A 16,443-nucleotide genomic window follows, 5' to 3' on the forward strand; every position below is an offset into this window, starting at 1 on the left:
GAACCAGATGATCAGTGGGGAAACTTCCTCTCACTCCAATGAAACTGAAGAAGGTTCTGCGCTGTGGTGAGTGGAACGGGCAGTACTGCTCTACTCTTACGGCAACTCGAGGGCCCCGGGAGACAGCTGTTCATTAAATAACGCAACAGTCCAGGCTAAGAAGAATATTTTTTGCTCAGTCCTCCCAGGCCGGCTGACGTTCCTCCTCAATGGCCTTCGCAAATCGCCGCCAGATCCCATTTTCCATGAGGAACTTCCAGGCTGCTGAGGCGGCAGATGTGAGGGCGCTCCCCAGGCCCTCACGGTTTCCACAGTTCGCACCATCGCCGCCATCGCAGCGCCGACGGGCGTTACTGTTATTTATGTCATACACAGAAGATGCCGCCTGCTTCTGGGCGGCTACCACTGGAGCGACTGGCCCAAGGGGTTCGCTGTGAGGGGATGGAGGGCCGGGGAGGGTGCGGCTGAGCAGGGGTCCCACATCAGTCCCGCCGCCGTCCCCTGAGGGAGAGCGAGTGCGGGGCCGCGGGGCTGCGACCCGCGCTGCCCGAGAACCTGCTGCTGCCGGGGCGCCGCGAGGGCGGCTCACCGGGGCGGTGACACGGCCGGGCCCAACGCGGGGAGGTCGCGCCGCTGCCGTCGGTACCGTGAGGCGGCGGCACGCGCTTCCCGCCGGGGACAAGGGAGCCTCCCTGGCCACACGGCGGCGGTAGAGAGCGCGAAGCGGCGGTGGCGGAGAGAAGGGCTGCGGGAAGAGGCGCTCTTGCCGCGCTCTCGGTGGTGGGAGCGTCATCACAGCGCGACGGCGGCGGCGACGGCGACGGCGACGGCGACGGGAGAAGCTCGGTGTCCAGCCCGGTACCGTGAGGGAGCGCGGGGGCGGCCGCGGGCGGAGGGGAGGCCAGGCCAGGCCGCGGCGGGGGCTGCGGGCCCTTGCGTGGCGGGTGCGCCTCGCCGTGCGAGCGGAGGTGGCAGCAGGGCGGGATACCCCTCAGGCCCCGCTCCCGGGCCTGCCCGCTTGTCTCGTCCCACCGCTGTCTACCAAGGCAGAGTCTGTCGCTGAGCCTAATGGGTTTTCTCCTTGCAGAGCGTTCCTGTTAAGATTGCTTCCATAAAGACATGACCACACAGGTAAATAAAAACACAACGTTAACTAAACTAATCGCTAGCTTGATGGTTTATTTTAGGCTGCTAATACGTAATATTAATTATTTTTTCTTTCTAGTACGGTATTCTCTTCAAGCAAGAGCAAGGTGAGAAAACACTAACGTGTATTAAGTAATACTGGATTCTTTGGATGATGTAAAATTGCTAATGGCAGATACACTTGCGAGCTGACCTGGATTATGTTTATGTTAAGTATAAATCTGGATAACGCAAAAACAGCTATGCTGTTTCTTCAACAGTGACCTTGGTGAACAAAATACATCGTGTGTTTAGAAGCAATGAAAACAGTGACAGGGCTCTTGGAGCACTGAGGGACCTGCAGAGCAAAGGGCTATTGCCAACCTTTCAATCAGCAGTTTTAGCATTATCAAATCTGGTAGCTGTCTTGCATCAAAAGAAGCTCCTTAATTTTTAATTTCTATGCTTATATTCTCTTTTAGCTCACGATGATGCCATCTGGTCAGTTGCCTGGGGAAAAAATAAAAATGATGGTTCTGAAACAGTGATCTCTGGTTCTCTGGATGATCTAGTGAAGGTTTGGAAGTGGTAAGTGCTCTGTATTGACCAGTTTTAAGCCTTGGAAGTAGTCAGTGTGGAGATACAGCAGTCTTGAAGCTCCATAATCTGCAGGAATGTTGGAAGTTAGCTCAGGGAATGATTGGCCTGGCACGCAGAACTCCTGAGCAAGCTTGTCTTTGTGGATGTGTGCTTTCTCTTGGATTCATAGCATTCTGGTGTGCTTCAGTTTTCAAAGAACACAAAACCTTTTGAAAATGCCATCAGATTTTACATGTTTTCTGCCAGAGAATAGTATAACTTCATGTATTTCTAAGCCAAAAAATTGCAAATGCAGCATTTTATGAGGCAATACACCAGTAGCATGTGTACTGTGAAAGGAATAATGGGAATAGAGTAAAAGAAGAAATTACATCTTCCTTTTTTATTAAAAGAAAACTAATCCTCATACAAGTGACACCAAAGTGTGCTTTTGGAAGGGAATTGTTCTGTTTCTTAGCCAAAGCAGTGTTAAGTATGTGCTTCGCTGTAAGGACAGAAGTAGCTCTGTTATGGTAACGATAAAAATGTTGGTCGTTGCATTTCACGCTTTGCTGCCAGATGAACAGTGTGCTGTGCAGGTACTCATGTGCAAGTTGGATTCCCCTTTTGTTGAACAAAATGGAGAAATGTGGCTTGGCTTGTTTGTTTTGTCAGAGATTGGAGATGGGTTAAGTACCCCTAGCTATTAATAATTAGGTTTTTCTTTCCCTTGAACAAAAGGAATGATGAAAAATTAGATCTCCAATGGACGCTGGAGGGTCACCAGCTGGGCGTGGTGTCTGTGGATATCAGCCACACGGGCTCCATCGCAGCCTCCAGCTCCCTGGACGCCCATATTCGCCTTTGGGATTTAGAAACTGGCAAACAGATCAAGTCAATAGATGCCGGCCCTGGTAAGATATGAGTGTTAAGCTGCCTTTGCATGAGAATTTTGTTTACTCTAGATATACGGTGGAGTATTTACTAGGGTACGGGAGATGACTAGTTTGTTTTGGTTTTTAATCTTTCATCGTTTGCAAAAATTTAAGTGATTTTTATGAATTCAGCGTAAAATGGTATTGCACAATTTTTTGTTTCTATTTTTACACTACCTACACTTTTTCAGATACATTTAGATATGCTTTGTGTGAGGTGCATAAGCAGAATGGAAACCAGCCTGCTCTTCTAGATGTATCGATAAAAGATGTTTTAAAAAATAATTAAAATGCGTATTCAAATTGATTTACAAGGAAGGTCTGAGCTTTCTTTGTAGCACTGCACTGAGTTTGGGACTTATCTGTGATGCTTATTTGTGCAGTACCTCCAAGCCCAAGGGAACAAGTTAAAACACTGTAAAGCTGAAGTCTGGATCAGTGTTGCATCTTGCAAATTGAAATTCAGGGCCTAAGATCTTATTCTAAATATTTCTTTGGTCTTCTGGCAAGAACCGTCTTGCAGTGTTTTAGGTAATTAACATGAAGCTCATAGAAAAAAAACCTATTAATTACATTGTGCCAGATAAATACATTGCATTGCTATAAAAAGGTATGGGTTTTTAAAGTTTGGTTGCAAGGAATGTTGATCTATGTTACATTCATGTCTGTGTTTCTCTTGCATCTTCTGTGCTTTGCTAGATACTAGTGTTGCTTTCTTTTACTGGTTTAATATCCTTGGGTACCAGGGGAAAAGTAAGAACTTAGACTTAACTCAGGCAGTTTCAAATTCTGAATTTATTGTTACAGGAGGGTCTAATAAGCCCAAGGTCTTATTAACAACTGTGATCTTTCACTGAACAGAAATAAATGGCTCGAGCTGCTCCATTAATCATATAGAAGGACGTTAACTTTCATGAGCTTGTAAACTCTTCTTTAGAGTGTGTAGTAGAGTTGAGAGGACTAAGAGTAGTTAGGGGGTTAAATATGTGAACAGAAGCGTACAGAACTGAGATTCTTGAATAAGAACTAGAAGCAGTACTCAGGTTACGGTCTTTTTCTGTTTCATACAGTTGATGCTTGGTCCCTGGCTTTTTCACCCGATTCTCAGTACCTTGCAACAGGAAGTCACGTGGGAAAAGTAAATATTTTTGGTGTTGAAACCGGAAAGAAAGAATATTCTCTGGACACCAGAGGAAAGTTCATCCTTAGCATTGCATATGTAAGGAACACAAGTGATAATTTCTTATATGAAATTGCTGTTGCTGTAATATGTTGTAAATTGGATATTTTTGTTATATGCATACAGTTGTTAAATGCATACCTTTTGTGTTTTACTACAGAGTCCAGATGGAAAATACTTAGCCAGTGGAGCAATAGATGGAATTATCAATATTTTTGATATTGCAACTGGAAAACTTCTGCATACGCTAGAAGGTAATGGTTTGGGTATTTGCAATACACAAGTTTTGGCTTCACTCACTTCTCAAGAAAATTAAAGGATATAACACAAGTCAGAATAAGATACAACAGCCATGGCATTAACAAGGTGATGTTTCTGGCCGTCAGACAGTATTAACTTATTTAGTGTGCTGTAACTTCAACCACTTAAAATGAGGTAAACTGTAAACTCAGGCTTGCATCATAAATGCCAGTCTCAAAAGACAGAGTCAGTAATGCTTAAGTAAATTCTTAAATTGCAGTTGCTTCTTGGATTGCAGTGCAGTACAAGGGAATGAAGCTAAGCCAAATGTGTGCTGCTATGCCTATGACTTTTTGCTGTGGCATCCATTTCATAGCAATTTATTCCCGTTTTAAAAAATAAGTGAACATTTCATGTTCTAGAAGATGTGCATTTTTCTAACATCTAGATGGGCTTTTAATGCTCATGCAGTTTCTGTCGAGTTGTATAGTTAATTAAAAAACTCTAGCACTTCAAACAATATGAAATCATATTTAAAACTATGACATAAATTCTAATAAAGATCCACAGCTGAAAACATAAATGCTTTTGTGTTGCAGTTGACATGCCTTAATGTCCAGAGTTCAGAATTACTGTCAGTTTGCATTTGATGTTGTGTGAAGAAGCCTGTAGACGCACAGAGAGAAAGCAACCTCTGAAGAGTCTTCCCTTTGACAGGGAATGCTGTTCTGGTGTAGCTTCTTAAGCGCTGTCATTAGTAAGAGCAATAGCTACATTCTAAGCCATATATAACTTTGAATTTCAGGTCATGCGATGCCTATTCGGTCACTGACATTTTCTCCAGATTCTCAGTTACTTGTAACAGCTTCAGATGATGGCTATATCAAAATCTACGATGTGTAAGTTATTTTTGCAAGACATGCTAACAGGAAAATAACTATTCAGAGGGGCTGTTACTGTAAAAAAATGTATCAAGCCCTCAGCTCTCTGTAATTCCCTTCAGCTTTTGGTGACTTCTTTATGTTATAAATAATCTTAAATAAAACTATCCTTAGGTAGTTTTTCAGAAGTGCGTAGGTGGATGACAGCCCTAACTTGAAAACAAAGTACTTTCCTCGTTATTTGCCCTGTAGGCAGCAGGCTAATTGTTTTCTGTATCTGTCCTGGGTGTTTGTGTTTACACATCTTAAACGTTTGTTCTGTACCCAACAAATTCTATTCATTACCTATTTCTGTTGCATTGTGCAAAAAATGTGGAAGACTCTGGGAAGGAGAAGGTGCCACTTCAGTGACCTTCACTCCCCTAAACCTGCGTTGCTTCCCCTTCTTCATGGTGAAACTGTTTTGTCCACCAATGTGTCTCCTCTTAGTGACTTCTTTGTATGTTAACTGTTTCAAATGGAAAACCAGAATCTGTTGTTAACACCAGTTCAGCTTGGATGGACAGACATCCAGAAGTCACCTTCCATGGCCTTGCATTGAACCATTCCTGTTTGCAATAGCTAGAGCATATTCCTGTTGCTTTTTACCTGGAATTCACAAACCAAAGGTTAAAATTTGAAGTTTTCTAAAATTTGTTCTTTCCACAGGCAACATGCAAATTTGGCTGGCACATTAAGCGGTCATGGATCCTGGGTATTAAATGTAGCATTTTGTCCCGATGATACACATTTTGTTTCCAGGTATTGAGGATTTTGAACTTGTTTATGCTTATGGAAAAAAAAGAGTTTATAAAAAAAGCTGGGTCATGAAAAGTAAATGTGTACAAATTGCGATGGAATAATGTATGTTACAGTTAAAGACTCAAGAGCCAGTCTGTGATGTGATACCAGTTGCAGTGAGTAGTATTTTATAGTGTAAGCCATCTCACCGCAGTGCAGCTTCCTGCAGGTGAACATCTGAAGCCAATAGAAGGGCAATTTGATTCTAAATAGCTAAAAATTTGCTGTTGAATTGAGAAGTACAACCTAATGTAGTAGTACATTGATCTAGTTGGACTTTAGTGTTAACTCTTACCACAGCTCAGGCAGCTAGGGACCTAGGATATGTAGCGGAAGTTTCTTTATCCAAAGAAGTTTAAATAATGTTTTGGCTAAATCAGGAGTCCTCATTTTCCAAGTGCAGCTACTGAAACAGTCAAGGTATTTTAAAGGTAACTGGAATCTGGCGGAAGACAGACTCCTTTGTATTTGATGGTTGGAAGCCCGTTTCTTATGTCTACCGTATGAGTTCTTTTAAGTTTTGCACTAAACTATAGTTCATCTATTAATTTAAACATCAATCAATACTATTTTTCTTTCAGTTCATCTGATAAAAGCGTAAAAGTTTGGGATGCTGGGACGAGAACCTGTGTTCACACTTTCTTTGACCACCAGGATCAGGTGTGTCTGTTATTGCTTCCCCTATGTCCCCGTGTTCACAGAACTGTAGTTTGTAGTTGTGCACACTTGTGCTCCAGGTTGGTGCTGTAGCTTCGGGGTTGGACTTCAGCTTGCTGTAATTAAATCCTAAAAGATGTTTGTAATTATTTGGCACTCAATATTGAACTAATGTTCCAAGCACATAGGTTGATGTCTTCCAAGTAATTCATTTTTTCAGGCCCAAATAACGGCAATCCTGACGGGCCACAAGGATTCTTTCCAGACTCTGTTTTCTATCTTGTCTATGCTCCTATTTCTGCCACTTACACAGTGTGTGCCTGTGTCAGTGGGGAAAATACTTATTTAAAAGGATGAAATTAATGTAAAAGATGTTTGAAAGCAGGCTTGAAACTATTTTTCTGAATGACATCTACCCTTGAGGAAAGAGGAAGCTGGCTATCTACTAAGTTACTGTTTTTTCCCAAATGTTAGGTGTTAAAGAGAACAAGGCTATTTTTTAATGGATCATAGAGGAAGACTTGACTGAGATTTTATTTGGACTCTTCTTCCATAGTATTTTTCTACTGGTAGCCTTCTTTTCAGTTACCTACAGCTATGGGAGTTTTAGTACTCAACTACAAAGCAAAATGGGATTTCCAGTGTTGTTTTAGCTGTTGTCTGTGATCTCTTAAGTTTATAGAAGGCAGAGACTGACTTGAGTTTTTCTAAGTTTTGCATGGTAAATGGTTCTCTTAATTAGCCCAAGGATAAACTGGATTGTTCTTCAGTCCATCCAGTCTGCACGAAAAATATTTCCTTTCTTCCTGTCCTGAAAGGGCAGCAGAATACTCTTTTCAGAAAGGAAGGCAGGATTGGTAAGAGTGAAAATGCTAAGTACTTTTCAGCCTTTTTCAAGCATCTTTACATTGTATAATCCAGAGCCAGTAGAAATGTCAGAACTTGTCAGGCGACTAGGTGACTGTGTCTTTCATCAACCACATCTGCTGTTAAAACAGGAGCCATAATTGGACCAGCTCTGCTAAAGTGATCTTAAATAATCCTCCTCTGCTTCTTGTAGCTAATAAACATGACTGCTCTGAAGGTATTTTTTCTTAAGTTTCACATTGAAAACCTTGTGTATGTTTTAATTGCAGGTTTGGGGAGTGAAGTACAATGGAAGCGGGTCCAAAATTGTGTCTGTTGGAGATGACCAAGAAATTCACATTTATGACTGTCCTGTTTAGATGTCTTGACTCAGATCCTTTGGTTAACTCTTGTGGCCGTTTTTAGGAGTACCACTCTCCTATGTATTGTTGTTTTTATATGATGAAAGCACTTCAGTAATGCTAATCTACATCAGATATGTTTACATACAATTTTGATTTTGTTTAGCATGAGAGAAGGCTTTACTTTTTTAAAAATAAAAGCTACAGCTGCAAGCAACTTGTGTCTAATGCTTGAAAAATGTATTTTTGGAAATATGTAGTCATGGGTGAGGTAACTGCTCAGTTAATCTCTCCTGCCTTTATACATAAATAGACTGGAGCTGGAAAGCGTTGACCAAGTCTCACAGCAGCTTATTTTGGGAAAAGGGAAGGCGGCCGAGGCGATGTGCTGTACACATGGGAATGAGAGCCTGTCCTCAGTGCTGGGGTCCCAATGAGTGCCATGCGGTCACTTCAGTTCCAACACCTGTCACAGCAATTGTGTAGTGACAGGGAGCACATTTATCATGCTTTAATCAAGGGGTAGTAGCTGTTTCCAACCCTCTCTTAATACAAACTCTCCTGGAAAACAAACAGGTAAAAGGGAAAAAAGCTTTAATGGGATTATTCTGTCTTGTCATAATACATGACATCAGCAGCATACCTTGCACATGTGGTTTTGGTTTATTTATCAGTTAAGGGAAGTACACACCACCTCAGAGGAAGTAAAAAACCCTTTTTAAAGAGGCCAAAGTATAGAGCTTGAGCTTCTGAAAGATAAAAATTTTATTTGGAAGTATTTGCCTGTGTGTAAATTAAATGTGTGTGGGATACACCCTAAGTTACACTTCCAGAGAACTAAGCAGCTGAAGGAATGCTACTCCAATCCAGCAAAAGAACACAGGGAGTATTGTTATGCAAGGAACATGGCAGGCACAAACTGCTTCTGAAATACAAATACTAAGTGTTTTAGCTAACACAAAGGTGAAAATGGAGAACAACCTAGACTAGGTGATACAAGTCTGGCCTTAGGGAGATTTATTTAAATAGAGGAGGTTCCAGAGTAGCTTAGAAAGTACAAGAGAAGCATGATAAAATGTGAAGAGTTCCATTTATTAGAAGTTATTTCTGCTATGTTTTATCCTATGAAATTTATTTTCCAGTATGAAAGTATTTACATAAGACACTCCACTTAGCCTCTATCTGTATTGCCAAAGTCCTATATAAATAGCATAGGTGAAATACATTGAGAACCTTCACAGCAAAGGAAGATGTATACCAACTCCACTGGTTCTCAGCTGTGTGACAATTGCTTAAAAGACTAGAAGAACACAATATAAATTAGTTACAAAAAGGTGATACTGACAGCGCAGCAACTCAATTTGCTGAACACAAAAACCACAAGCAGTGGCTATTACAGCCATGCAGTTTTCATTGTGAAAATTTACATTTTAGATGACATCCATTTCACCTTGCTTTAAGATGTCTGACATTGTACTCCCGTTCTTGGGCCCTCTTCATCTTCTTCATATGCCTCTCCCCCACTGTTACGGTAGGTTTGCTCATTTGGATCAAAATCTTCAAGGTCTACCTGATCCATCTCATCTGTTATCATAACATCTTCTCGTGGAGGGAGCAGAGCTTCCAGCAGACACAGTTTCTCCCTTGGGAGCCAGAAGTGCTCTGGGAATTGGACCTACAATTTTAAATATATATATATTTTTTTAATTAATAGTTAATCCTGATGCCACCACAAATACCTCTGCTACAGAAAACCAAGCGATCATCTTACCAAAAATTGTATAATTAAGCTGCCTTTGTCCATTGGAGATTTGTAGATAGGCATCCCTTCATTGTGGATACACTTTAGGTCACCATGTTTTATCACTTCACCTACACGGAGGTAAGAGCTGTAAGTAAGCTTACGTGACAGACATTTCACAAGCAGGATTATAACAAGAAGTGTTCCCACAGCATCTGAGGGAGACCAATAAGCAACACATAGAAAAGGCCCAAGTCTGCAAAGTGCTAGACCCAAGTTATACACAACTAAGAACATTTAGGCTGTTTACTGTAAGAGAATCCGCTTTCCTCAGCACAACCTTCAGGCTCAACTAAGATTATCCAGTAGAATTCAAGTTTCTGGCCTCTTGACTATTTTCCTGGCTATCCACTGACTGAGGCTGAAGTTTATTAAGAAGCATTTGACACTTCTAGCTGTAATCCTGCACATGTTTTTAAAAGTCACAAGAATGACAAAGAACCAACTAAATTACTGTAAGTGCAGTTTGCATCAACCAGTTAAAAAAAACCCAAAACACACAACACAAACCAAACGACAAAACACAACCAACAGCAACCAGCCCAGTCACAATGAAGCAGGCAAGCAGTTAAGTTAGCATCAGCACAAAGACCTACCTGGCCTAGATGATATGACAAGAACTCTGTTATCCAGAGTTTCAATGGTCTTTCTGAAACCACACAAAGCCTCTGAGAGTTGGATTCTCATTTTGGTAATTAAGTCATGCCCTCGTCTCTGAAAGACACTGTGATCCTTTTGATCAAGCACAATGATAACATCACCAGGCTCCAGATCAGGCTCCTGGTCCCCTTCTCCATGAAATACTATCTTCTGACCATCTTTCATACCTGCAGAGAAGAAACCCATTTATTCTCTGCAGAACTGCAGACTACGGTTAGGGCCACAGAACAAACACACAGTTCTTACCTTTATCAACATGAACTTCTATGATCTTTTTCTCCCTCACAACCTTACAGCCATTGCAGTTGTCACACCTGTCCTTTGGGTTTATCCTTTCACCTTGGCCTTTGCATTCTGGACACACAGTTTGGATTTGTTGCACCATGCCAGGTCCAATCTGCTGAACTAGAACTTGCATTCCTCTTCCTTTACACACAGGGCACTTTTCTACTGCCCCTTTCCTTCCGCCATAACCTTTGACAAAAGAGTTACATCTCAGTTAAAAAAAAAAAAAGTTATTCTACAGTAGGCAAGCTGGAACTCATTGATTTCAAGAGCACCTTTAGGGTAACTTAAGAGGAGTTCCAGAATATATTTCCAATGTGACTGGAATTTAGTTTCCATCACAAAACATGCCCCACAAGTCAGACGTTTCTACAAGCAAAGGAAAGTCACGTTTTTTGTGCACAGCTTGTTTCGTTAGCCTCTGCCCTACCTACCAGTACATCTTGGTTTTCAAGGAACTATCAGCACACCAACTTCAAGACCTAGACATTCCATTAATACCTTGGAAAGGATCTGCTGCCAAAATATTTAATAGAGACCTTACTGAGGTCAGTCATTGTGGATACTTAATAGCTGTAAAATGAGTTGTGTAATACAAGCTAGACTTACCCACAGCAATTAAAAAGTTAAACAGCCATTTATTAGATTTCTGGATCAAGATATTTTTAATTTAGGTACGCTTAACTATAATTCACAGCAGTTCAAGATCGTCATTAGAACAGTGTTTAAGAGAACCTTATTCTTGGATAACCATAAAGAAGAACTAAATAGCCTGTCAGACTTTCGGGGGCAGCATGGAAGGTGACTGAAAAGTAAAAATACACACACACTTTACTCACAGCCCTTCCTGCAATGTTATTTAAAACAAACAAAGAAAAAAACACCCTTGGAGTAAGAGGTGTTTGAAACCACTACTTTTTTTTTTTTACCTTCACACTTTGCACAAATAACATTCTTTTGCAGCGCCAGTTTCCTTGTAATACCATTGTATAAGTCTTCAAGAGAGACACCTAACTGGTGCACAACATTTTTGCCTTTAAAAAAAAAAGGAGAGAGAGATTAACTCTGGTTCAGCTGTTGTGAGAACCAATGCTTAAAGGCTTCTACACTTGTTCATACATGCATAGTCTCAATGAATGTAAAGTTCATTCCAAACTTTGAACACAGCTCAGCCCCCTTAAAAGCATGTGCAGTTCCATCAGCTTCCACTGAGCTGCACCCACTCATGTCACAACATACAGTTTAGCTGTAATTATGCAAAGCATCATTAAAGCCACCCTGCTCCTACTTCTAAGTTTATAAGCTTAACTGAAACAGCAAGATGCAAGGACACTACCAGCTTCAGATCTAGTCAATTTAGAAGCTGCTATTATGCCTACTTATAAATTTCCATGCCACTTCATAGCATAATTTCAAAGATTTTCTAGCAAGTTACTACTTGCTCCTTCAACAGACAGTGCGCACGGAAAAAGACAAAAATAATTCTGTGCTTCCAGCAGCACTCTGTACTGAGTTTCACATAATTTCTCCCAAATATTTTCATGAGATTTAACATTACTGAAGTTTAAGTTGATGGTGTCCTTTGAAGCAAGTTGCCCAAAGCATATGAGCAAGTGAGGCACAGATCTAGAAAAAAAAGAAGTAACTTAAAACGGGTCTAATTCAGCTGCTCTAACCTACTAAATGTCTCCCCCTCCCCTACAGATACCCATATCAACTTTAACAAAAAAAAAAAAACAGAACTCATCAGAAATGTTGCTACAGCTATGTCATGTTATCTACTTTATTAGAATCTTAATGCTAGAGTAACTAAAAAAATAAATAAATAAAATCATAGTTTACTTGATCTACTGTTGCAGAGTAATATCCACACTATGTGCACTCAGCAGAACAGCAGTACCGTAGCACAGGTGTTTTATGCTTAAGTGCAAGGTTAGAGTTTCTAGAACTTGTTTAGAACCGTGTACCTCTTCTCTCTCTATTCATTCGGCCTCCACCACCAAAGAACATGTCAAAGATGTCCATGGGTGAAGAGAAGCTGCCGCCACTCAGGCCTCCTTCTTTAATAGCCTGCTCCCCACCCTGGTCATAGAGGTCCCTTTTCTTTGGGTCCGACAGAACTTCATATGCCTGGGATATGAGTTTAAACTAAAAAGAAAAAAGAAGCTCTGAACAACTATGACCAAGAGGAAAAGTAACCCTCTCATATGCAACTCCATCTTCAGATTGAGCTACTACAGCACACTCTTGTAGCATTCTGTCTTTGGGAAACAGAGAACTCCCTAAACAAATGCGTAATAAGCTATAATAGCACAATTTTGTCCAGGAAAACCACCCCTTTTCTCCCTCTCCCCCCTCCTCCCATGTTACAAGAGGGCTTAATTCAGTCACACCAAACTTACAAGCATATGCAAACTACACTTCAATAATTCGTGGGTTTAGTTGTGATCATTATACACTGCTAAAAATGCATTTAGAAAGGGATATGATACTATTCCTAAAGCCTTGGCAGTCACCAGATGCTCAATGGCCACAGCAGCGCTCATTGTTCTAGAGCTACGTGGGGATCCTTCAGCTGCTACATCCAGCTAGAACTAAACAGATTTAAGTGACCAGACACTGGTGCTGCTTACTCATTGCAAATAGAAGAACTTAGATACAAATAAAAGCAACCATTTTATGAAAAAATAAGGGACTTTTTTAACAGCTATCAAGAATTTCCTATTACTAAAATGACAAAGTCAATTTTTGAAGACAATTAGCTATTACTGAAATGACTGTTTCCATTTTAAACACAATTTACTTACGGCCAGGTAAAGTGGTGTAAGCAAAAAAATCAGGTCAAAAATAAAAGCAGAAAAGGCTACCTTTGATGATGTTACTATTTAACTAGCTCAAGTTTTGTAAATTAGTATACTAGATATACAAATATGGAGTTTCTATTCCTATATTATGGTCTTATCAGACCAGCTTTTAGACAAATAATCCTATCGTTTAAGTTTTCCATAGTTCTCCAACTGTGGTGCTCATTTATCCTCCTGGGCATCACACAGAGTTGAGTGGGTCTGTGCTAGCAGCGTATCAAATGGTTTTATTGTACACAGCCCACCCACGTGCAGCCCAGTGGTTTCCTCTGGACTGTTACCCTGTCCACCTGCATTAGCAACTTCTCTGAAGAAAACTCATCCTGTTCAGGGGTACAAATCAACCCAGGGCAACCCTAGCACGCACAGCAGCACCGGCAGCTGGATCCACTGGCCTTGGCCATGTCTGACACAGCACAACGGCCATCAGGACGCTAGAAATCCTTTCAGCTTTGCCTGTTTTAACCAAGGACGAGCTTCCAGTGGCAACTATGGGACCGGTGGGACCTGCATCCAAAAAGCAGAACCAGGGGTGCCCTCGGGCCGCAGCCGCTCCAGGTGTCTTGTGGAAGAACAGGAGCCTCCATTTAACCGCACTACGCTGCAGAAAGGCCATTAGGCCCATCCTTAAGGCAAAGCAGGGTTTTAAAAGCAAATTAACGGCGCGCTTTCCGCCTTTGTACATTAACAGCGACCGGGGTGCGGATGACCCGCGGTGTCCCACAGAGGCAGCAGCCCCGGGGTTTCCCGGCCGAGTCGCCCATCTTGAGGCCCGGCGAGGCCCGCAGGAAGGCCGGCCGGTACAGGGAGGCCCCGGTTCGGGGAGGCCCCACCAGCCAGGCCTGCGCAGGGGGCGCCGGGAGCGCCGCCGCCTCACCCCCGGCCCAGCCCGGCCCCCCGCGTACCCGCTCGCCCTCGCTGGGGTTCTTGTCGGGGTGGTACTTCAGCGCCAGCTTGCGGTAGGCGCGCTTGATCTCCTCGGAGGAAGCATTAGGCTTCACCTGCAGGATGTCGTAGTACCCCGTCTCCTTCACCATGGTGCCCTGCGGGAGGACGCTCCGCGTTACTCCGCGCTACTCCGCGTCGCGCCCCCCACGCCAGGCCGCCCCCCGCCCGGCAGCCCGCACAGGCCCGCCAGGCCGCGCTCACCGCCGCAGCCGCCCCGCTCCTGCCGCCCGCTCACGATCGCGGCCGCCCCGCCTCTTCCGCGGGTTTTATACGGACACCGGCCGAATCTTCTGGAATGACGCCGCCCTACGTCACGGCGCTGGAACGGTCTAGAATTGCCGTGCGTGACGTCACCGCCGGTTCGCGCAGGGGAGGAGCCGCTTCCCGCGCGTTCCGCCCGCACCTCAGGAGGCGGCGCCGGGCTGAGGGAGCCGGCGGTCCCGCCCGAGGGGCGGTGCTCCAGGGGGCGGGCTTTCTCCCGCAGGTGTCGCGGGTTTGAGTCCCTTTGGTATAATTTACGGCACCGTTCTCAACCGGCGGCTGTTTTATCTCACTTTTTTCCTCGTTTAGTTGCCGTTCGGCCTGTGGACAGGCTGGTGAACGCCTCCCTGCGGACCAGCCTGGGGAACGCCAGGCCTGGTTGCACCTTAGCCAGTTAACAGGCTTAATTTCTGACCCTTCTGTCTCAGTCTTTTGGGCGTTTTAAAATTAATTGAGCTCTGTATCCATCGCTCACCTTTTCCTCAGACCAGACTGGGCTAAAAAGCTGGGGTAGTATTCATCTTTTCTCCAGGCAACTGAAGGTCTCTAATTAATTATTTACTACTCAGGTGAAAGGAAACAACTGGTCCTGGTGTGGAGCTGAGTAAGAGTGTATTTTTGGTAGAAGAAAAATTGATGCTACAAATCATGTGAAAAATACTGTGTGAACTAAGAACAGCCTTTGTTCAAGTGGCGATGAGCAGAAATGCCCATAAGCTGCTATTTATTCCAGGAAACACTTCATTCCTGGAAACAGTTTTATAGACCAAGAACATCTCCTGTGGTTATGATAACCCAAAGGCTGCAATGCTCTGTCAACCATAGTACAGGTAAAAAATTAAGATTATAATAACAGTAGGAAATGGAGAAAAGGGGAAAAAGGCGATGTGGGATTTGAATGAAAAAAAAGTATGGTTTAAAGCCCTAGTGACCTTATAATGAACTTTTTACTGCATATCAGGCAAATACTATTAGAAGATTAATTAATGCAATCCGTTCTTTGTGTACTTCTGCTTACAGTTCAAAACCATAAGAAAGTGGTCAGTGTTGGTAACTATTATTATCTCTAAGTATAATTGTTAGCAGCTGAACATATAAATCTGTGTTTTGCAATTGTGAAGTTATATTGACAAGTAAATAGAGAAGTTATTTTCCAAAATAACTGTAATAAGTTACTCTGTAAACTTGTAGGCTGGGAGGTACACATCCCTTTTTAAGGGGGTGAAATAAACCAGTTTATTCTAGTAATGGTCTTCACATTAAAGATAAATTAGCTATAACCCTATAGTCCTGAGGATAATGTTCCTGTTTAAGAAGAAAAGATAAGTTTTTTAGCTTTGTAGTAGTTGGATACTTCAGCAGATGAGAGGCCTTCAAAGCACAATGAATGTCACTGAGTGTTGAATTTCAAAGATCAATTTATAGTATGTTGTAAAGAGACAGTATGTAGTTTTTGTGAGTAGAAACCCTCGCACAGGTATACGTAGATATTGGTAAATATAGTATTAATTCAGTCTCTGAGCAGTTTCTTACTAGGAATAGTTGTTACTAATAGTAACAGTCAAAAACTTGTTGGTATGGATCTTTGCTTAAGAGCCTCCTGCTTTGTTTCCTTTCATTTTATTAGATGGAGCTACCAGGTTATATTTAACATTAAGTATTAGTTTTCTTCATCTTTGGTTCCAGATGGTACAACCAAAGTCCTTATTTATTCAAAGAATCAGTGGGAAAAAGTAGTAAGGGCTGGTGTTTACTCAACCAGTCTGGTGATGCAGTGTGTATGTGCTCACTTCTGTTACTTTTGCTGCCCACCTTCCCTCCTGAAATCCGTGGCTGTTCCTACCCAGCAGTTGCTCACCCATTTCTTGGGTGAACAGCTGATCTCTTTTACTGTTCTTTCCTTTCATTCTCTCCTACCACATGTAATATTATGAATCACCTTGTCACTTTCTACTTGTACAGTATCAAATTTGCACGTA

At 42.4% G+C, this 16,443-nt stretch overlaps 2 protein-coding genes across 4 annotated transcripts; one reads left to right on the plus strand and one right to left on the minus strand.

Moving 5' to 3' along the window:
• The first annotated feature begins 735 nt into the window (after window positions 1–735).
• Window positions 736–7,862, plus strand: SKIC8 (SKI8 subunit of superkiller complex). Of its 3 annotated transcripts, none has more exons than XM_080351148.1 (11): window positions 736–858; window positions 1,088–1,131; window positions 1,226–1,253; window positions 1,608–1,713; window positions 2,446–2,618; window positions 3,710–3,858; window positions 3,980–4,073; window positions 4,865–4,958; window positions 5,649–5,741; window positions 6,362–6,440; window positions 7,574–7,862. In XM_080351148.1, exons 2-11 carry the CDS (start codon window positions 1,120–1,122, stop codon window positions 7,661–7,663), a joined length of 918 nt encoding a protein of 305 aa, XP_080207274.1. In that variant the 5' UTR covers window positions 736–858; window positions 1,088–1,119; the 3' UTR covers window positions 7,664–7,862. The 3 variants fall into 3 exon arrangements, with proteins under 3 accessions (XP_080207274.1, XP_080207275.1, XP_080207276.1); XM_080351150.1 differs by lacking the exon at window positions 736–858 and adding an exon at window positions 886–944; XM_080351149.1 differs by lacking the exon at window positions 736–858 and having other exon boundaries at window positions 868–1,131.
• An 854-nt stretch (window positions 7,863–8,716) lies between these two features.
• DNAJA4 (DnaJ heat shock protein family (Hsp40) member A4) lies at window positions 8,717–14,559 on the minus strand. The gene is made up of 8 exons (XM_080351184.1): window positions 14,405–14,559; window positions 14,161–14,298; window positions 12,359–12,539; window positions 11,321–11,425; window positions 10,353–10,580; window positions 10,043–10,273; window positions 9,417–9,517; window positions 8,717–9,320 (listed from the first exon to the last, which is right to left on the minus strand). Exons 2-8 carry the CDS (start codon window positions 14,290–14,292, stop codon window positions 9,102–9,104), a joined length of 1,197 nt encoding a protein of 398 aa, XP_080207310.1. The 5' UTR covers window positions 14,293–14,298; window positions 14,405–14,559; the 3' UTR covers window positions 8,717–9,101.
• Between the last annotated feature and the right edge of the window lie 1,884 nt (window positions 14,560–16,443).

Source organism: Nesoenas mayeri (genome assembly GCF_963082525.1).
Source record: "Nesoenas mayeri genome assembly, chromosome: 11".
NCBI lineage: Eukaryota > Metazoa > Chordata > Aves > Columbiformes > Columbidae > Nesoenas > Nesoenas mayeri.